Raw genomic sequence first — 21,614 nt, 5'->3', positions numbered from 1 at the left:
TTTAACTTCAGTGTGTACAATGTTATTAGCCTGGAGTATGCTCAAGTATTTGTAATGTTCTTTCTCTTCCAGGTTCTTGATCTTGCTTCCATTGGGCAGTTCTATTCCTTCTGTTTTTCTTATTTCCCCTCTGTTCATTATTAATGCATCACACTTCTCTAGTCCAAACTCCATTGCTATATCGCTACTGATTATACGGACAGTGTTTAGTAGTGATTCAACTTCTGACTGGGACTCTCCATACAACTTCAGATTGTCCATGTACAGCAGATGGTTGATTTGACTTGATGTTTTAGATGTTTGGTATCCGAGGCCTGTTTTGTTTAGTGTTTGTGAAAGTGGGGTGATGGCGATTACAAACAACAGAGGGGATAGTGAGTCCCCTTGGAAAATGCCTCTTCTAATGCTAACCTGTCCAAGTGTCTCGCCATTGATTGTTAACTGTGTACTCCACATGTTCATTGCTTTTTAAAATAAATATCTGAATGTTTTTGCTGACACCAGTTGTTTCTAAACATTTTAGTATCCATGTGTGAGGCAATGAGTCGAAGGCTTTCTTGTAGTCAATCCATGCAACACTTTAGATTGGTTTTTCTTCTCTTGCAATTTTCTAAAATCATTTTGTCAAGCTCTTGTGTTGTTATTGCTGCTGCACTGTACATTAGTTGGTTTGTTTCTTGCAAGTTATTGGTTATTTCTGCAAGTGCCGCATTGACATCTTTTAATGCCTGAGCAAGTTGTTTTTTGGCAACTGTTTTTAGAGCTGGAAGTCGAACCCTGGTGGTTGTTTGGTTCATGTGCTCAGTTATTTTTTGCTTTAGTTCTTGTTGCTTTTCTGTTAAACGGCATTTGGGTTCTTGAGGTGAAGGCAAAAGGGAGGTTGCCTGGTTTTGATTTTGATACAGTTCAGCAACAGTGGCATCCTCTATTTCCAACACCTCCTCCACCTGCGCTTGAGCAACTGCTTCAGTTGGTGGTAATTCTTCTTCCATATCTTGAGCCTGTGTTGCTCTTTGCAGTTCTACCAGCTCAACTTCTGTGAATACTTTATTTCTTATTAGGAATCTTCTCTGGTCTGCCAGCCTTTGTTCTGTTATTTCTGTATCTGGATGCTTCTCTTTCCAAATTTGGTACATTATTTTTAAATAACCTCTTCTAGTCAGACTAGACTTGTAACAGCAGATCATTATTTCCTTGTTGGCATTTTTCGTATTTTTTTCCAGTTAAGCGACGTTTCTTCCAGTAACCTTGCAGACTCCAGCCCTGGTTGCTCAACTGAAGATCCTGAGTCCTGTTGCCCACTTGCCACCAGATGTCCATGGACTCCAGCACCTGGCGCGGTCCTTGTTGACCCGGGCGACGACCGATCCGGTATAGATTTATTAAAGTTAGGTCTCACCATATTGTTGATGGGAGAGGCACTCTTTGTCTGGCTCCTCTGGTGAGACCTGTCCAGTATGGTTGGACCTCTGGCATAGCTCTCACCTTCTTCAGAGCACGCAAGCCCCACAACCACGCCAAGGTATTGCCTCACTGGGCATTATTGGTATTACTACTACTACTACTATTATTCACGGAGAACAGGTCTATCAATGGCTACTAGTCTGGTGGCTATAGGCCACCTCCAGCCTCAGGGACAGGTTGCTTTTAAATACCAGTTACGGGGGAGTAACAGCAGGAGAGAGGGGAGCATGCCCTCAGCTCTGGCCTGTGTGCTCTCCAGGGGCATCTGGTGGGCCACTGGGAAAGAGAGTGCTGGACTAGAAGGGCCTTGGGCTTGATCCGGCAGGGCTGTTCTTATGTTCTTTCCAACAACAACAACATCACAAAACAGTTTACAAAGAAAAATAAATAAGATGCTTCCCTGTCCCAAAAGGTGTTTCTTTTGCTCAGTTTGTAGGGGTATCCTACCAAATTTTCTTGTCCATCCTTCTGGGACATCCACATCCTACAGTCTAACAAGGTCTGAACAGGTACCCTGCCAGTACCACAACCATTTCCAGACGATGAGTGACCCCTCCATCAACTTCCAAGGCAGCAGCTGAACTTCTTAACCCTGCAACCCGTTCAACCCATTTCCACAGCAACAGGAAGCGGTGCAGTCCTCCCCTTAGCTACGAGGGTCAACTTCCACCTTCATGTCACATTCCTGAGCAAAATGACAGTAATTTAAACAAGCCACAAAGGTGGTCATTTTACAACCACTCTAGGTCAAAGGCCTCACCACTCTGCAGGTGCTCCTGGGATCCCACTGCCAGCAGAAGGCACCATGACAGCATTCCTTTCTTCTGTAAGGGTCAACCTCATTTCTAGCAGCTGAGCCTCTCTGTCCGCATCATCTTCCGTTTTGTCTGGAAGAGGGCAAGAATTGAGCAGAGTTTGAGTTTTCACTGGGGCTCCGGAAACACACCCAGGTAGCTTCTATTCCATAACAATAGTGTCACTGCCATGTAGAATGGGAGCTGGAACGGTCTCTCATAGGAAGCTGCTGTATAATGAGTCAGACTCTTGGTCCATCTAGCTCAGTGTTGCCTACACAGACTGGAAGCGGCTTCTCCCAGGATTGAAGGCAGGAATCTCCCTCAGCCCTATCTTGGAGATGCTGCCAGGGAGGGAACTTGGAACCTAGATGCTCTTCCCAGAGCGGCTCCATCCCCTGAGGGGAATATCTGACAGTGCTCACACATGAAGTCTCCCATTCATAGGCAAGTAGGGCAGACCCTGATTAGCTGAGGGGACAAGTCATGCTTGCTACTACAAGACCAACTCTCCTCTCAGTGGACCACAGAGTCCAGTCCCTGCCCTGGAGCAGGATATTGCCTAAAGGCACTTTCCTAGGATGATGGAGAATCTACAGCCACTCTATTCTGTGTGCAGCCTCTACTCTACTGTGGTGACAGCTAGGAAGTCCCCCCACCATCAGGACGGGGTGCCCAACTGTGGGTCCCCAGATGCTGTCCGACAACAACTCCCACCATCTCCAGCCACAATGGCCAAAGTTACAGCTAGGGATGTGCACGGAACCGGCGGGGGTGGCTTGGAGGCAGAGGGAACACCTTTAAGGCCGAGGGAGGGTGCTCTTACTCCTCCCGCTGCGTTTTCCCCGCCAGCACTGCACTATAAACGGGTCCGGCGAGGCGGCAGTGTACCTCCCTGCTGCCCCGTTCCCTCCTCGGACCGAAAGTGACAGGAAGTACCCGGCGCGCGTGCAAGCTGCTCCCAACCCAGCTGTGAGAGATGCCACAATGCTTTTGCTTACCAGGCTTCCCAGCAAGTTTTTGCAGCTGTTGATCTAAATACTCTTGGCGTTTTGTGAGAGCGTTCAGCCATTTCCGACGCAGCCTCTCCAGGTCTCTGTCCTGTGAAGAAGTTAGATGACATTTCTGTTAAGCAAATGGAGATGTAAGGCGGGTTTCTCTGCCTCAGTGCATAGGGTCAGTGGTGAAGATGCCCTTTTTATCTTAGACACATTGTTGCCTGCTTCTTGTGACCATGAATCACAATCCTAACCACCTTCCACACAGCCTAGAACCTGCAATTCAGCCAAGCGATCGTTCTGCTCGCATATTTCGAAATCCTGCAGTTATAAGGACTAGAAGGTTCTTCACTCTTTTCTTAAATAAATAGTATGAGTCTCTGTATCCTGTTCTCTGCCACACAATTCTAGAAAGGTAGATACTACATTGTGGTGGTTGAATCGTGGCCATTAGGGGTGTGCAAACAGGTTCGATGTTGAACGTGATCAACGTCGAAACGGTTCGGTTCGATCGTTTGAGGTCGAACCAAACCACACCGTTTGGTCCAACCCCGGACTGAACACCCCCAATTTCCGGGGGGTTCGCGAGCTTGACATTGCAAAAATAAATAAATAAAATTTTACCTTTACTCCTCTTGGGGGAGTTCCTGGAGGCGGTGGCAGGGTGTGTGTGTGTCCGCAAAGGTCCCCCCCCCCCCGCCAGCCTTCCTCATGCTCCACTCGACCATTCTTCAGCCCTTAACCCAGTGGCCATTATGGAGGCCACACGCCTGCACACTTGGCCTCTGAGGCCAAGCGCAGCAGGTGCGCGGCTTCCATAATGCCAACCAGTTGAAGCCCAAAAAACGGCCAAAGAGTGGCTGAACCGGCCAAGCGGAGAATGAGGAAGGCCAGCGGTGGGGGGGGGGGCCTCTGCGGACACACACCCCGCCACCGCCTCGCTGCCTCCAGGAACTCGCCTGAGGGGAGTAAAGGTATTTTTTTTAAAAAAAAACCACCAATGTCAAGCTCGCAAACTCCCCTGGACTGAATCGAACCGGGCGGAGGGGGTGGGTGGGTTCCGAGCGGGGTGCTGGACCGAACTGGGCCGGTTGGGTTCAAGGCTGGTCTGGCCCTGAACCAAACCGGGCCAGTCGGTTCCGTGCACATCCCTAGTGGCCACGGAGCCTCCTAAACTCAGCATTTATGACTAGGTGGCATAATGTTGATTCTCTAGTATAAGAAGATAAGGACCAAATGGTCTTAAAAAATACTTACAGTTAAAAGGTAAAAGGAACAGCAGTATATTTACCTGGTAACTGTCCATGTCATCATCTTCCTCCTGGGGAAAGTTGTAGCAAAACCAAGTTAATTTGTAATCATGGGTACAGGCAAGCCTACACTTACTCATAGCAGAATAAGCTAAATGAAAATGTCCAGCAATGGGGCATGCTGTGGTGGGGAGCACGAGCATCCAACACCCGTCATCCCCTAATTTGCAGCAAAGTGCTCAGGTGTGGGTCGTGCTCAGCCCTGTTACACGAGATCCTAGAGGTTGTGGGGACTGAACCTGGGACCTCTTGCCAACAAAGCCGGTGTCCTCCACTAAGCTATGGCCCTCCAGGAAGTGGCCCACGATCTCCCCCTGACATTCTTTATGAGACAGCAAAGGCAGGGAGGTTTTGTCTTATTACCCCGGGAGTCCCATAGTGAGCCTTTACCTGATGATTCTCGTGACTTTTTGGTGGCCTGACGGGTCTTATGTGAACACAGCCCACTCCGACAGATAATATGGATTCCTCCATGAGAGGCAACGTCCCCGACTCTTGAACAGACTTGACTTCTACCTGAATTCGACGTGACTGGCCCTGGGCACCGAGAATGGAAAGAACTCCGTTGGAAAAGGAAAGATTGGTATGGGGGAGACCTCTGCTGGTGGTGGATTTATAAACAGCATTGCATGGGAAAGAGAGTGTAGGCATCCAGCCATTCATTTGAGCCCATAACTGTGGCCGATACTGGTGTCTCCCTGATGTTTTCTTTTTATTCCTTTGGAACAGGGAATCAACTACCCCTGCTAACTTTTAAAAGAGGCACATTTTAAAATGGAAGCTCTCTTATATTTAGCAGCGGGGAGAAATGTCCCTATTCAACCCAGCACAGCTTCCCTCCCAGTGCCTGTGGCTGGTATCTGCCTTAAGCTACTTTTTCGATTGTGAACCCCTGGGCAATAGGGAAGCTTCCCCCACCCCCCATTCCTTTTGCTATGCAAATGTTTTCGTTTTTGCTGAAAAGCAGCATATACACAACTGAAAGACAGATAGACAAGTACTGGCTTCAGTAAGAAGAGTTGTTTTGTAGAAAATACATTATCTGCAGCACAGGGCTTAGTGTTTGTTTAGTCTTGTTAACCGATTCATTTTAAAAAAAGAATAATAATAAGAATTTAGGAAGCTAGACAAGAAGAGAGGTTGACTCTTCTGGTGACCCTCTTACTTGGCGCCTTACCTGCCTGAGCTGAAAAATGCCGCCTGTATGCACGTCCTTAGCTGGAATCACCTCCACCGGACAGTATTCTCCATTCTCGTTAAGCTCCAGCATTTGGACCCACAGCTCCACTTTGCGAGTGACCTCGCTCCACCTGGAGAAACCACACTCCTGTGACTGAGGTGCAGCTTTTCCTTTTGAAAGAGCACTTCAGTTGCCTGCCTGTTGTGGGGTGGAGAGCTGGCCTTGTGGGAGCAGGCATGAATTGTCCCCTTTGCTAAGAAGGGTCCACCCTGGTTTGCATATGAATGGGAGACTACATGTGTGAGCCCTGGCGGATATTGCCCTGAGAAGATGGGGCTGCTCTGGGAAGAGCACTTGCATGCAGAAGACTCCAAGTTCCCTCATTGCCAGATGTTTGCTTGCCACATCTGGCAATGAATTGCATTCATGGCCAGGTGTTTGCTTGGTTCAAGAGCTTTCTTTAGAGTTTGTGCCTCTAGCCCACCCTGCTTGACTTGGGTTCAGATGCCAATTCTGCACCCAGAAGGCTCAACAAATATTGAAAAGATAGGGTGTGTGTGTGTGTGTGTGTTTTGAGGGCGAGGTGGCAACTTCAATACAGCTGCAGTTCAGTGGGGTGGCACTTTTACACTTCCTTGTGGCTGTTTCCAAATAATGCACACACACTTTTTATAAGCAGAGATTTGCATGTTTTGGCAAGGCAGTGATGGGAAAGCTGGTTCAAAGGAGCAGAGAGAAAAATTGGGGGAAAGAAAAAGGCCAGATTAATGGATTAATTCCTCCCCCACAAGGAGGAAAGAATTCTTCCTTGTGGGGAGGAATGCGCAGAACAAACAAAACTACACAAAACCCAGCTTCCTGTTAAACCTACTCCCTGGTTCTCCCATGCAGAGTTTCCACATGTTTCTGGATGCCATCCTGTTACCTGTCTCGAAGGCTCCGTGTTTTGGCTTGAATTATTCCCAAATCCCACAGTGCTGGATTCTTGCGAGGGTCGAACTGCTTGTGCCCATAAACTTCAATGGCCAAGGCACCATCGGAAAGATACTCCATGAAATCTTCTGTAATACTGACAGAGAATTCCTAGGGCAGGAGGAGGAGGATAGAGACGGCACATGATTCCTCTCTCTTCTCTCATGCCGCTCATTCATCTCAACAAAGGTTACCAACACACTCACCTGACTTTCTCCCCCACACAAAACACATATACCTGGAGATGAAGTAAGGAGCTGGGATTTTGACAATACATTTAAACGTGCAACAAGAAATCTGGCTAGAAACACTTGAGACGAAAGCTCTTTTCAGACATCATCCCAAAGATGTTCCACAATAGTAGAGCATCTAAAATGGGGCCAAAAGCCTTGCCCTGTCCTCCATCAGTCATGTGTCCCGCTCATGGTCAGAGAGGTGTTCGTCTGAAGAGGCGAAGGCCACATCCATCATGGCCAGCACTTCTGTGATCGGCAGAGTGTTTGGGGGATATCATCCAAAGAGGGCTCAGCTGTTCACAAACGAAGGCTTACTTGAAGGCTTAATCAACATGATCAACTGGCTGTCTCAACAGGGGAAAAACTCCTAGCTTGGAATCCTGAATCAATTTGGAGCGGGGGAATGTAAGACACATTAGTGGACAGGACTTTTCTGTCTTATAATTGCTGACCTACGATTGCTCCTTATTACAATTAATGGCTCTGTGCTTTCATGGCTCTGTGGCAGGTCCCCTGTTATACTGCTTGCAAGCATTTAACCAGAAACCCTAGGTAAGATGCCTTGACTGGTATATATATTATTTCTAGTTTTGGCAGCCACCCTGAGGGTCTGTTTGGGTCTTGTGATGGGATATCCATGTAAAAATAATCATAATAAATAACATCCCAAGAGGCTTTCGCAACTCACTTGAATTTTAGAAGCTACTTTGGTGTGAGATGAAAAGAGCTTCCATAAAGCTAAGTACTGTAACAGGGTTCTTCAGACTGGGCTCTTACAGTTACAAGAGATCATAGACTATCCGGAGCATGCTAAAGGTTGTAGCTGAGCACTTTGCAAAACAAGACTGATTCTGACTGGGCAGAGCAGGGGTATCTTTTCACATAGATCTCCAGCGTCTGCCATGGTGAACACCGAAAACGCAGAAGGGGAGATGCATGACCCACACACACAATGAAGAGGAAATATGGAGGGGGAAAGAAAAGCCAGAGCACTCTCAGGCAGAGGGCTCCAAACCCGGGGTCCCCATATGTTATTCAACTACATCCCCCATCATCCCCAGCCTCAGTGGCCAAAGGCCACTGTGGCTGGGGGTCATGGGAGCTGGAGTCCAACAATATCTAGGAATCCAGGCTTGGGGGCCTCCTGCTCTAAGGCATAGTGGTGGTTTTTTTTAGACAGACCCCCTTAGAATAACAGACTGATAAGAGATGTGTGTTATGCTGTATTTACCCGAATTGAAGATGACTCTGAATTTTAGATGACCCCCCCCCCTAAAAAGTAGAGGTTAAATACAGGTTATACCTGCATTTTAAAAAGAACAGAACTCTGAATTTAAGACCATCTCCTGCTTTCTAATATTAAAAACCTTGGGGGGAAACCTTGTCTCAGATTCAGGTTGTAGTGACCAGGCTCCCCTCCCTCTAAAGAGTTAACCGGAAGTGAATCCTTGTCTTGACTGACAGCCTGGTGACCTACAGAGATCGCCCAATCAGTCCACCGAGGGTGGGTGGGACCTAGATTGCTGTAGCTGTGAATTCTGGGAACAAAAAAGGAAGTTTTGTGTCGGAGGAGCAAGGGGACATGTGGCAATGGAGTTTGCAGGGTGACTGCAGCTCTTGTAAGGTAGAACTGCAGGGGCTTGATTCTCAACAGGAGTTTGGTGAGTTCAAGGAAAGGAAGCCTGGGCTTTGGCTTCGGGAAGATTAATTTAGGGGAAGGTTTGTTTAGTCAGACTTTGTGTTAGAAACTTCTATTTCTTTGTGTGTCTGCTTTGTATCTCTCTGATACTGTTCTAGTATTGTTTACTTGCAGCGTAATTAAACTAAGAAACACTAGCCTATGCTCAGCCAACCTAAGACGTTGCAAAACACTCTGTAAACATCTAAGCGTGCCTAAATGCAACCTAAAACTGAAGCCTAAGACTATTTTTGTAACCTACTAAGTATTTTTGAATGTATCTAAAGCTAAAAGCTTCAGATGGAAGCAGTCTGTAGTAATTGAATACAAATGGTTTTTTTGTTTTTTTCCTTTTACAAGCCTGTCAGAGTTGGTTTTTAACTCAGGAAAAAGAGAAGGGGGCCAAAAAGGGGATTTATCTGGTGCAAAAGCCTCATCAAACACTCAGCAGCTATCAGTTTTTATCATCCTGTGCAGGCATACATGTGGAAGGGGTTTTTTTGTATCTGCCCAATACCAAGTTACAGAGGGACCTTGGATTAAAGCACCCAATCCAATGGCCAGGTTCTCTGCAAGCTTTAGGGTGCTTGGTGGCAGCATTTTAAATCTACCAGAAATATAGAAAGGTTTTATGAGAAGCCCACCCAGGTAGCTCAGCAGGGATGACTCTGCATTTTCTTTCTCTCACACTCATTCCTAGAACTTTTGAAAAAAAATGCTGTATCCGTCAACAATTTATTTATATAATCATATCTGGCTGTTAATAAGTTAGACACTTGGTGTTCAATGTCTTCTCCTAATTTGCCCACAGTTCAACTTGATTTTGGCACACACTTTAATCCCAAGTAGCAATCCTGAACAGATCCTGGACTGGCCAGGAAGCAGGGCCCCTTTGTAGACCTTCTCTATGGAAGAACTGTTCCCAAGGGCTGTGCAGTCGAACAGAATCAGGCATTCCCCCACCCACCGTGGATGTTTCCTGCTCAATCTGTGACAGGTAGCAGCTGCTTGTTGCAGTGCGGGGGGTGGGGTCTTTTTTTAAGGGAGAGTGGGGAGGCTGGGAAGACAAGCAGGGGAAGCTGGGAAAGTACACAGGGAAGCCTGCGAACTGTAGTGCCTCCCAGAGCTGTCCTCGCACTCTTTCTCAGCCTCCCCACATTTATTTACAGAATATGCCATGCCATACCTCGCCTCCCCCCACCCCAGGCTGCACTGTAGCAGACAACTAACACCTGGCACTGATTGAGCCAGGAATGTCCACCTCCATGTGTCATATGCACAAGCATGCAGGGGAATGCTTATCAAACTCTCAGATTTCGTCTACCTGCACAGGCCTAATGTTCACTACATCTCTTCATCTCTTTAGGGACGTGCATCTGCTTTCCACACTTCATGGTTTTCACTAGCAGGCACTAGGTGACGTGCCGCAGACACGTCAGCAGCACAAAGGTGCCAACCAGCCCTCACTTTGCTTTGTGTATGGAAGTATAAAACAGCAGGACAATTACATTGCAGTGATCAAAGACGACCATGCACCGCGGCTCCTTGCTAAGGGGAGATAAGGAGGGATCCACTTCGGGGGCCACCGTCACTGGTTCCATCTGGTCCCAGAAAGAATATTTGCAGAACACGAAGTTGGAGAGATGCTGAGGCAAACCAGTGGCTTGAAGGATTTTAATCTGGGGGGAAAGGAGCACACACAACAATGTTTTAACTGTGTGACTGCACAGCAGCCTTGAAAGATAATGCAAGACAAAACTAGTTAGTTAAGGCTGTCATAAGCAGGAGGCTAAGCCGCAGGCACTATTATGCTGTCTGAAAATCTTCATCAGGGTCACTGGTAGGGATGTGCATGGAACCGGTTCGGAAGCCCTTTTACGGCAGTTCTGCCAGTTCGAAGGTGGCGGGGGGTGATACCTAAGGACCGGGGAGGGTGCTCTCCCCCCTGCCCACTGCTAGGGATGTGCGAACCGGTTCAAACCCGAACCAGTTCAAATTCAAACCAAGGTGGTTCGATGGTTCGAATTTGAATGAAGCCAGCCATCAGGTTCGAGCTGCAGGTTCAAATTTGAACCAAACTGGGGGTGGTTCGATTTGAACCAGTTCAAACCGGTTCGGACCTCCAAAAATGGGTGGGGTGGTAGCTGGCACCCAGGGGTACCTGCCTTCTAAACCCCAAAGCAATTGGACACTCGTACGATTTTTTTATGAATTTTAAAAAATTATTTTTATTTTTTTCTCATAGGGTTAAATGGAACTCGAATTAGCTTATTATTCCCTATTGTGGAACACCCATGGGTGCCAACAACCACGCAAACCCCTTTTCTCCATAAAGAAGCATGGAGATGTCAGCAAATGTATAGCTTCACGTCGGGGGCAAAGAGGTGGCCTAGAGCAGAGTGTGGTGGGTGATAATGCCCAAGCGGGGCAAGGAAGCTATCAGAATTATTTGAAAGGAATTTGGCAAAGGGCTGATTTTAAGTGATTTTTGAAGTTTGTGTGTGTTTAAGGTTAGCAATGAGAGTGGATTCATGGTTTGTCACTGAAAATCTTATATGCTACCAAAGAATCTACACTCAGAACACTTCAGAAACAACAAAACCCAGTACAACCATGGGTTAGCAACCTATGGGGGTGGTTAGCACCCTCTGTTCACTACACCACCACTCACTCTGGGCCACCCCAGCACCCCACAAGTAGCTTGAAGGGTTTTCTCCATAAGGAAGAATGGAGGTTTCAGCAGCCCCATAACTGCACTTGGGAGGTGCTGGAGTGGCCCAGAGCAGGGGTGCCAACCACCCCCATGGTGCCAACCACCCCCATTGCTAACCCATGGGGTTAGGGTTAAATCACTTAAAAATCAGCCCTTTGCCCAATTCCTTTCAAATAATTCTGATAGCTTCCTGGCCCCCCTTGGGCACTACCACCCACCACACTCTTCTCTAATCCAACATTTTGCCCCCGACGTGAAGCTATACATTTGCTGACACCTCAATGCATCTTTATGGAGAAAAACCTTGAAGTCGCGTAAACTTCAAAAATCACTTAAAAATCACCCCTTTGCCCAATTCCTTTCAAATTATTCCGAGAGCTTCCTTGCCCACCTTGGGAACTACCACCCACCACACTCCACTCTAGGACACTCCTTTCCCCCCAACGTGAGGCTATACATTGGCTGCAATCCTCATTATTCCCTATGAGGAATTCCAAAATAATTTTAAAATTCACCAATATTCAGAAGAGTGTCCTATTGCCTCAAAGCTTTGTAGGTGGTAGGCACCCTCTGGGTGTCTACAACCCACCCCATCTTTGTGCCCCTAGGTGCTCCACAATAGGGGATATGGGCTGGTTCGGGTCCCATTATACCCTATGAAAAAAATAATTGAAAATATTTCAAATATTCATAAAAAATCATAAGGGTGTCCGATTGCTTTGGGGTTTGCGTGGTTGTTGGCACCCATGGGCACCCATAAATGCTTCCTTGATACATATATATCACTCAAAAGGAAGTGAATACTGTTGACATATGTGTCTACGTGACACATATTCAGAAAGCAAACCAACCCTTTATAAAAACAAGGAAGTCCTGTGGAAGCTGGGAACGTTAAACCACCTAGAACTATCCAGTGTAAGCTGAACTTCTGCCCTCAAATGGAGGCTGCAAAATGCACTGGGCTAAATGTGGATAAACAGCCTTGAGAGAGAGCTTTTGTTCTGGAGCTCCTACCACCACAATTAGGACTGGTTAATTAGGCCAGGGGTTCTCATACTTGGGTCCCCTGAGGTTGTTGGACTACACCTGCTATCATCCAGCCACTGTGGCTGGGGATGATAGGTGTGGCACTCCAACCACATCTAGGGACCCAAGTATGAGAACCCCTGGCCGAAAGGATGGATTGTTCAGTTTTTATACTGCCTTTCATAAAGGCTTCCCAAGGTGGTTTCCAAAGTTAAGATGCAATAAAATGTTGTTAAAATCACATTTAAAATCTCAAAATCAGTTAAACAGTAAAAACCACAAAAGACAACCAGCATAGAAAAGACAAACAGGAGGAGGAATGCTGAGAAATCCGGCAGCCTCTATGAGGTAAACGTCTGAACAATTAAAAAGGTCTTTTGTGGGTTTTTTTTTAAAGCAGCCACAGATGTCAAAGAGGGGACATTGCCTGGGAAAGCAGCCAGTTGGTCCCTCCTCGCATCTTTAATAAGGGAACGACAATATGCCCTGCTTTACAGAGTAGTTGTTTGTACGGATAACAACAACAAAGGAACGCATGAGATGTGCTTCCAGCACTATGCAAGTGTTGGTATGGTTATCAATCTTCACCAAGGTTCATCTAGCCCAGCTTCCGTTTTCTAATTGTGACCAGCCAGATGCCCCTGGAAGCTCTCAAGCTGAACCCATGAGTGACAGCCTTCCCCAGAAACTGGCATTCAGAAATAGAGTGCGCATGTACATGGAGGCTCCATTTAGTTGCCTTGGCGAATAGATACTGACAGATCAGTCCTTTTGCAAGTTTTTGCCTAATCTTTTTTCTTTTCTTTCTTTCTTTCTTTTCTTTTTTTACAAGGGGAGGGTTTAGTTCCGCCTTCCCTCCACAGGACTCACCATACACACTAACTTGTTCTCCTGCAGGTCGTTCTCAGTGCATCCTTCCATGATGTCCTCTCCTCCAGCTACTCGCTCCCCAATCTCTCCACTCACACGCACCACTTCCACGTGCAGGCGACCTGCCACCTAGTGGGGAAAATAGTCCCCAGGAAACAGAGAAGAGGTTTTTAGGAACAGCGGGCAGCTTCTCATCATCCCGGCTGGGTGTTGCTGCTCAAACAATGGTACAGAACACAGAAACAGATCCATGTTTTATGGGAGAAACCACAGAACTGCCGAGTGGCTAGCCCTCAGTGTCACTCCAGTGACACTTCCTGACTGAAGGCAGGAGAGCGGACAGTGGAAAATGCTCTGGGGCTCAGCTCTCCGTCGTTTCTCCCGACTGCACAGAACCGTAGGGTTAGTTCTCGCCACGGCACTAAGTGAAGGCGCCATAGCTGGGCTGTATCACTTCAGGCAGCCCGTTCCTGACACAGCCCAAATGTGACCTCTGGGAGCACCATCTTGGTGAGAACTAGTCCTAGAATTCAGTGTAGTGGGGAAGAGAAGAGGCAAAGTTAAGAGCAGCCCTGTAGAATCCGACCTGAGGCCCATCAAGGCCAGGATCCAGACTCCTCCAGTAGCCAACCTAACGGTTCTCGAAGCCCACCAGCAGGGCAGGAAGGCAGTAGCCATTTGCGGCTGTTGTCTAAATTCCAGCCACCTAGCATTCAGAGATCAAGAACAAGAAGGTTCCACGTCGCCAGAGACAGACCTCTCCATGAAGTAGTCCTATCCCCTTTTAAGACCATCCAAGCCAGTGACCACCAACACATCGCTGGCAGCAAATGCCACAAATTAAGGTGCAGAAAGTCACGATGGCTATATGCTACTTTCACTTGCAGAACCAGTACACCTCTGAACACCAGTCTCAGGGAAGCCCACCAGAAGGCACTGTCTGAGACCAGGGGTGCCCAACTCTGAAGACCCACAAGGACTAGAACTGCCAGCATCCCCAGACACCAAGGCCTTCAGGAATTGTAATCCAACAGCATCTGGGGGCTCAAGGTTGGGAACCCCGACTCTACCAGGCTGTTCTCACAAGCTGCTCGTGAGAAGCAGCGGGAGGCAAGCGGCTCCTGCTGCTGCAGCAAACCCACCTGTGGAGCCCTCCTGCAAAACGAGGTGAAGAGAGCAAGTGTTCTCTCGACCTCATTCTTTTGGCCACCTGCCAGCCCCAGGAGGCTGCGGGGTCCCCAGCCGGCACCGGGGAATCCCCACAATGGCACTTGCGTGGTGCATTAGGGGAGTTTCAGGTGGCGGGGTGCCGCTTCCCATCCCCTGAGCCTCCGCACTGCCGGCAGCTACCAGCAACCGGGTGGGAGGGCAATCCGCCTGCCCAGGAAGAGAAGAGGGATCGTCTGCAGGGGGGTAAGTGCTAGCAGCCTTCCTCCCCACTTCCCCTCAAGCCCTTTCTCACCCATCGGCCAGAAGGGCTCTACGTGGCCTTCTGGCGGGCTTCCCGGGGGCATCTGTTTGCCCAGTGTGGGGAAGAAAGAGACGGTGCTGGGTCCAGCAGGGCTCTTGGGAAATGGCATGCCAGGAGGACATCCAGCTGCAGCGCAGCTTTTGCCCTGAAGTGCAAGTTTTCTTTGGGGAGCTACTTCTTTGGTGGGAAGCCATGCAAATCCTCACGCCTGCAGTCCAAATTGGTACAACCCAGACAGAGGCTGGCCACTTTGACGAGAACCAGCGGTACGGCTGGGCTCCAGCTTTATTACGCCAGATGGCAAACTGGCCACAGATGACCTCAAGGCCAAAAATCAAAGTTCAGCATTTATTAACCACTTTAAAAGGCAAGGAATTTAAATATATAAATTCGCCTATTCACACACCTGACATATTATCCAATCACTTTCTTAACGCTTTTGGGGGGAGGGAGGGGAGAGTTCTGGAAGGCTTGGGTAGCATTGAAATGCAACTGGCTTAAGACCAATGTCTGCGCCAGAAACAGGGAACTGATTGCAGTTGTGTCCTGAACTGTAATCCTCACGTAAATGGCTGGGCAATTATGGGGACAGGCTCCGATTGTGCAACTGGCCATTTAAAAGAGTCACCTCTCCTTTCTGATTGATGATGGGCACAGCATACTGTAGCTTCACGTCGTAGAAGAGGGATTCCAGGAAGACGTTGGCCACACCGATCAGGCTGTGGTTCTCCTGCTCATCATAAAAGGGATCCGTCCTGAAGTAAGACCTTATGACCTCGAGTGAAATGGGAAGAAAGTGACAATTCTATAATGACCAGATCTTCACTTAGCACTGAGCTGCTCAGAGCTAACCTATAGGCTCAGGACAGCCTACAACACATCCCCCGTATCCTAGTCCTTTTTAAACTGGCCATCCTTTCCACAGACAGGTTTAAGCCTACAGCAAAAACAAATCCCCATCCAAAATAATTTCTTCATTTCTTTTGCTCTTACCCAAATGAAACTCATTCTTATGTAGGCCCAGTTCAGATGATCATCTAAACCAAGGTTTATTCTAACCATGGTTAGTTAAACCAGGATCTGAAACTATGGTTTGATATGACCAACTTTGACTTGATTTGTCCCAGATTGTTTTAACTACATCACCAACCAGTGTTCCCTCTAAGGCATGTGCACACGCACACAAGTTCTTTTTTGACTGTTCAGTTTATTTTAGATCCCGCTCAGGCTGAATCAGGAAGGCCCCACTTTGAATGCACGCCTTGAATGAATCAAGGCGCACACACTGCCTTGATCCTGGTGGCGCAGTGGTAAAACTACCACCCTGTAACCAGAAGGTTACAAGTTCGATCCTGACCAGGGGCTCAAGGTTGACTCAGCCTTCCATCCTTCCGAGGTCGGTAAAATGAGTACCCAGAATGTTGGGGGCAATATGCTAAATCATTGTAAACCTCTTAGAGAGCTCCGGCTATAGAGTGGTATATAAATGTAAGTGCTAAGTGCTATTGCTATCCTGCTGCCCAGAACAAAACTCATTCCCCACACAGATTAAAAAAAGATTAGAGGGAACGCTGCCACCAGCTCCCCCACCTTTTCAGACTTCAGCATAAAAGGGCACATTGGAATAGAACCAAAGGCAAACATTTGTAGTGAAAAATAGGTGTTAAATTATAGTAGCAAGATTAAACAGCCTATCCAGGCATGCCTGGTTTCTAAATCAGGGAACGAGATTGTTAGGCACATACTTTTAAATAACGAAGCACATGCATATGCATCAAAAGAACGGACCCCTCACTTTTTGTTACCAAGATGTGGAGTTGCTCTTGATGCTGTTACATGTTGCTCTGTATTTTATATATTGTTTTGTAATGATGTAGTATTGCTATTCTGTAAGCAGCTTTGATCATCCTTGGAAGAAAAATTTTTTAAAGGTCACTGGGTCACTCTATCCTAGTTCTCAACATTATCATTCATATGATTTAGTAGATTCATTCATTGTTTCAAAACTTTAAGAAATGAGTCCCCTTTTAAAAGTGAATATATACATATATTTAAATAACTGGATTTCTAAGATTGCTGTGGTTAACATAATGTTATGATCTTTCATGGCTGTCCATGAATGGATAACACATGATCCATTTATACTTAAAAAATAATAATGATATACCACCTGACTCCGAAGGCACTAGGCAGTTCACAAACCAGTTCATTCTCTCACTAACCATTGTTCTAAGATTTTTAGAATATTTTATGCAATATGATAGACTTACTGATCTCAAGGCAGAATACTGGTTCTTACTTAACATATTTTTTATTTTCAAGGAGGAGATATTTGCAGAGAGTGTAACAAGAATGTTGCTGATTATATTTTACTTTTTAAAACCATTTTATGGTCTTACACAATGTTGACTGTAATTAACGTCTATTTTTGCAGTTGTTCTTGTGGTGAAAAGCACCTACATGCAAAACACACTGGGATAATTTTATTACATTTTCATTGGGATAAATACTTTTTACATCTTTCAGAGCTTCCTTGGTGTGCTCTTGAGCAATCACCACAGTGTCTATATCTATTTGTTAGGAATAATTAAATGATTAGAAGAAGAGCAGTTGCATTTCCCCACAGCCCTAAGCTGAGAGCCACTAAGAAAGTTCTCTGTGTTTAACCTGTTAAACTACTTTGGGATTTTCAAGCAGAAGTATTCATACCACCAGAAAAAACAGAAGCATTCACACCACCAGTACGGAATGTAGGGTAACAGAATGGCATTATTTGATAGCTGAAACCTGAACTGAGAGACCCGAGTTCAAATCCCATGGCTTTGGGCAAGCCATCCTTTTTGTGCAGCAGAAATAATGCTTTGCCTGGCAGGGCTTTTGTGAAGAGTGAGGACAAGAGCAACCACAAAGTAACTTAAAATTAAAAGCACCACATTAAAGTGGCGCGAATTAAAAGCACCACATCAATGAGAAGCAGCTGTCATATGGCAAAGTGTTTCTTTAAGGCAAGGATTCCCAAGTTTGGGTCCCTGGATGATGATGTACTACAACTCCCATCATGCCCAGCCACAATGGCTGGGGGCAATGGTAGTTGTAATCCAACAGCATTCAGGGACTCTGCCCTAAGGGTTCTGAATGTTTATTCCTGTACAAATTACACCACAATGCCCCCACCTCCACATACCATGTTGTCCTCATCGCAGTCCTTCCAGTCTTGGTAGAGGTCCCTCATGTCTACCAGACGGTTCTCCAGCTTCTCCAGCGACCAGATCTGCTTGCCTTTCCCTTTTCTCCTCACCTGGATGGCTGGCTCGCTCAGAACTGCGCCTCGCTGCAGAAAGTGCAGGAGAAGGAGGTGCCAACAAAAAAGAAAAAAAGTGAAGAGTTTTCTTGAAAACATACCTGGATGGTGCGTGCGTATGTTTTTTGTTTTTAAAGAAAACTCACACAAATCCAAGGAGAAGAAGCTGTTGCCAAGTACTTTTTGGCCACATTTTTTCCTCTTTCTCCTGAACAAGTGTTTGCTGAGTGGGAAATGCTTAAGAATGGACAGGATGGCTTGGGTTGCCAACTTCAGCCAAACCTTTTGTCCCATTCCCAATCATCAAAGAAGGGGATCGTCGCTGACCCCAGGCTTTCCCTCTCCCCATAAGCAGTTCCTTGGGGTGTGTGGTGGGAAGATCCAAGCCCTCTCTCCTTGGTCCCCTGCTAACTGAGCAAAGGGGCAACTTTTTAAAGTGGTGATTCTCTTTATTGAGCAGGGGGAGAGCAACTGGCCCTATCCAGCCCCAGAAAAGCATCCCTCCCATGGCCGTTGCTGGTGTCTATCATATGTTTCTTTCTTAGACTGTGAGCCCTTTGGGGACAGAGAGCCATTTTCTCTCTTTCTTTTTCTCTCTCTTTGTAAACTGCAAAACTCTCTTTGTAAACCGGGAACTTTTGTTGAAAAGTGGTATATAAATAGGTTGTCTACTTCTTCTCCTCTCAAAGCAGCTTGTCAACAAAACAAAACTAGTTCTCACCCAGGAAACCTGAAAGAGCCCTTTAAAATCCACAAGCTGGCCGATTCTCAGCAAAATGTACCTGTTTATTCAACAAATGAAGGATTCCTAGTTCCCTCAAAAAACCATTTGCTGCGATGTCTGGACCAACAAACTGCGATGGGAGCAATCCCTCCAAACCAGGATCAAGCTATATTTTGCAGTCCTGATTTGGAGCGATCGCTCAGACCACACAGTTGGCTGCTTATAATATCACAGCACCCCACAGTTCAATGAAACCAGGAAATCTTCCATTAAGGTGTGAGAACGAGGAGAGAAGGAAGTGCTCTTAACTCATTCCTGAACCCCCACACCTTGGTATGGAGGCTGAGGAATGTGGCATCTGAATGCAGCCAGTTATTTTGGCTACAGTCTGGAAGTTCTCACATGGAGTGGATGACCACTGTGTGCCACTCACACTCTCAAAATGTACATATCCAGAGCCTGAAGATCAAGACACAATGGAGGGCTCTGCATGTTGCTTACATGCCACCTTTGGAATAGCAGGAAACATTGGTTTAAAGGGCTACGAAGTTCAGCCAGCAAACCACCTTGGGGTTTTCTTTTAACGAAAGGCGGTACAGAAATGTAAAAATAAATAAATAAATAAATAAATAAAAATTAGACCCACTTCTGATAAACCATGATGGAGGTAGCTGACCAGGGAGGGGCGCCTCACCTTTCTGTTTGCATTGAGGCTCGAGGCTGGGATTTGTAGGGTGACCTTGTACTCGGTCCTTTTCTCCATCTCTTCTGCAATGAAGCTGGCTTCTCTCACGTTCAAATTGGCCTTCACAATCTGCTCCCGCAGCTTCCGCAGGCTGTGGTTCAACATCTCTTCCCTTTTGAACAAAAAGAAGAAGAACGTAAGAACAGCCCTGCTGGATCAGGCCCCAGGCCTATCTAGCCCAGCATCCTGTTTCACACAGTGGCCCATCAAATGCCTCTGAGAAGCCCACAGACGAGCTGAGGGCCTGCCCTCTTTCTTGCTGTGGCTCCCCTGCAACTGGGATTTGGAGGCATCATGCCTCCAAGGCTAGAGATGGCCTAGACTCTAGAGCCCTCAGACTAGCAGCCACTGATAGACCTGATCAGCATAGATTCAGATGGAAGGATTCGCAAAAACTAAACCAATAAACCAAGCATTTTGGCGACCAGACTACTGAGAATGCATTTTCCTTTGCTGCAAACCCCAAAGTTGGTTTTTGAATCTGTTCTTCTGGAGTTTGTAACGTGCCACGGGGCACTTACCCACTGGCTATATGGTAGCACACAGCTGGACTGAAATCTAAACCAGAAGCTTTATGAGACTGCTCTTGGGACCACACACTGTGCTAGCATCTGAATGGGGGAGGAGTGGTGTGGCACCTATACTGGCCAGAGTTACCCATGCCTTAATCACATCATGGCTGGATTACTGTAACGCGCTTTACGTGGGGCCGCCCTTGAAGGATATTTGGAAACTGCAGCTAGTGCAAAATGCGGCAGCAGAATTTTATCTGGAGCTGCCCACTGGGAGCACATCACATCAATTTTGAAAGAGCTGCACTGGCTGCCAGTTTGTTTCTGGGCCCAATTCAAGGTGCTGGTTTTGACCTTTAAAGCCCTTAACAGTTTGGGCCTGGGATACCTGAGGGACTGCCTGCTCCAAAGGGTTGTTGGCCGCTTGACAGGATCTTCTGAGGGGGCTCTGTTCCAGGTGCCGACAATGAGGGAGGCTTGGCTGCCGTGCTCTTGGGACAGAGCCTTCTCTGTTGCCGCCCCCAAACTCTGGAACGTTCTACCTACATGCTCTACCCAGATGTCGATACGGCCCGTATCAAGGAAGAGAGGAGAGCAAACTAGCAGGCTTGGGGAGCCTGTAAGAGGACGGTTCCTCTCACCCACCTCTCTTCTGCCCACTGCCGCAACCGTTGCTGCGCATTGGGAGAGTGGAAGGAGAACCTGTCCATGGCCCGGAAGTGCTGCTTCTCGGGAGACAGCCGCCTTCGGAGCTGGTCCAGCTCGTGCTCGTACATGAGCCTCTGCCGCTCCAGGGCGGACCGTTTCTCCTCTTCGTGCTGCTGCTCCAGGCTTTGCAAGATGGACTGCATGGGATCTAGACACACACAGGCGGAAAGACATGGAGGGAGAAGATGAAGGGGCAGAAGGTCAGGCCCAGCAAGAGGTTTCAGCTGGGGAGTGGCAAAAGAAACCATTTCAGCAGTTGGGACATCGTCTGAAGGACTGTCTGAATTCAGCCACTAATTCTGGTCCATTGCCCACTATAAGTGAATGTGTCTAGGTGTTAATTCAGTCATTGTTTAGTCTTGTTCCGGCCAAGTCATTTCTCTGAGAGCAATTTCAGAGGAAGTTGCACTGCATCATGGTTCCTTGCTAGAAGCCCACATGAACCCAGAAGAAGTCAAGGAAAGGAATCCTGTCCCTTACCATTGCCGCCCAGAGCTTTCATGGTCACCTCCATTTGGGCATATTCATAGTTGAAGTTGATCTCACTGGACACTTCGCTGGAGTTGTCACCATCTAGGTCCAGCTGCTCAGAGCTGTTGCTCCCTTTCATTGAATTGTCTTCATCCTCAGTTTCTGCTTTCTTTTTCTTTTTTGGCAAATTGAGCCTGAAAGGGTGAAATTAAAAAAAAAAAAAAACTTAGGAAGAGTCTGGCTGGATCAGGCCCAAGGCCTATTTAGTCCACCACTCTGTTTCCCCCAGTGGGCCACCAGAAGCCTCTTGGAAGCCAACAGCCAGGAGATTAAGGCATACACCCTCTCCTGCTTTGCTGTTGCTCCCCGGCAACTGGTATTCAGAGGCATCCTGCTTCTGAATCAAAAGTAGAAACCACCAATAGACTTGTCCTCCATGAA

At 47.1% G+C, this 21,614-nt stretch overlaps 1 protein-coding gene across 4 annotated transcripts in view; it reads right to left on the bottom strand.

The window, feature by feature from the left end:
- KIF13B (kinesin family member 13B) overlaps positions 1-21,614 on the bottom strand; it is a 188,833-nt gene that overhangs the window by 59,344 nt on the left and 107,875 nt on the right. For all 4 annotated transcript variants that reach the window (XM_053248955.1, XM_053248978.1, XM_053248971.1 and 1 more), the window contains exons 16-28: positions 21,183-21,367; positions 20,640-20,850; positions 19,432-19,594; positions 17,897-18,043; positions 15,341-15,487; positions 13,242-13,370; positions 10,141-10,311; positions 6,672-6,829; positions 5,744-5,876; positions 4,957-5,103; positions 4,548-4,577; positions 3,260-3,359; positions 2,225-2,351 (exon numbers count right to left, since the gene is read on the bottom strand). In XM_053248955.1, coding sequence (XP_053104930.1) covers positions 2,225-2,351; positions 3,260-3,359; positions 4,548-4,577; positions 4,957-5,103; positions 5,744-5,876; positions 6,672-6,829; positions 10,141-10,311; positions 13,242-13,370; positions 15,341-15,487; positions 17,897-18,043; positions 19,432-19,594; positions 20,640-20,850; positions 21,183-21,367 — 1,848 coding nt within the window. The remainder of the gene's footprint in view (positions 1-2,224; positions 2,352-3,259; positions 3,360-4,547; positions 4,578-4,956; positions 5,104-5,743; positions 5,877-6,671; positions 6,830-10,140; positions 10,312-13,241; positions 13,371-15,340; positions 15,488-17,896; positions 18,044-19,431; positions 19,595-20,639; positions 20,851-21,182; positions 21,368-21,614) is intronic.

Source organism: Hemicordylus capensis, chromosome 1, assembly GCF_027244095.1.
Source record: "Hemicordylus capensis ecotype Gifberg chromosome 1, rHemCap1.1.pri, whole genome shotgun sequence".
NCBI lineage: Eukaryota > Metazoa > Chordata > Lepidosauria > Squamata > Cordylidae > Hemicordylus > Hemicordylus capensis.
This window is presented reverse-complemented; position numbering and strand designations above follow the sequence as displayed.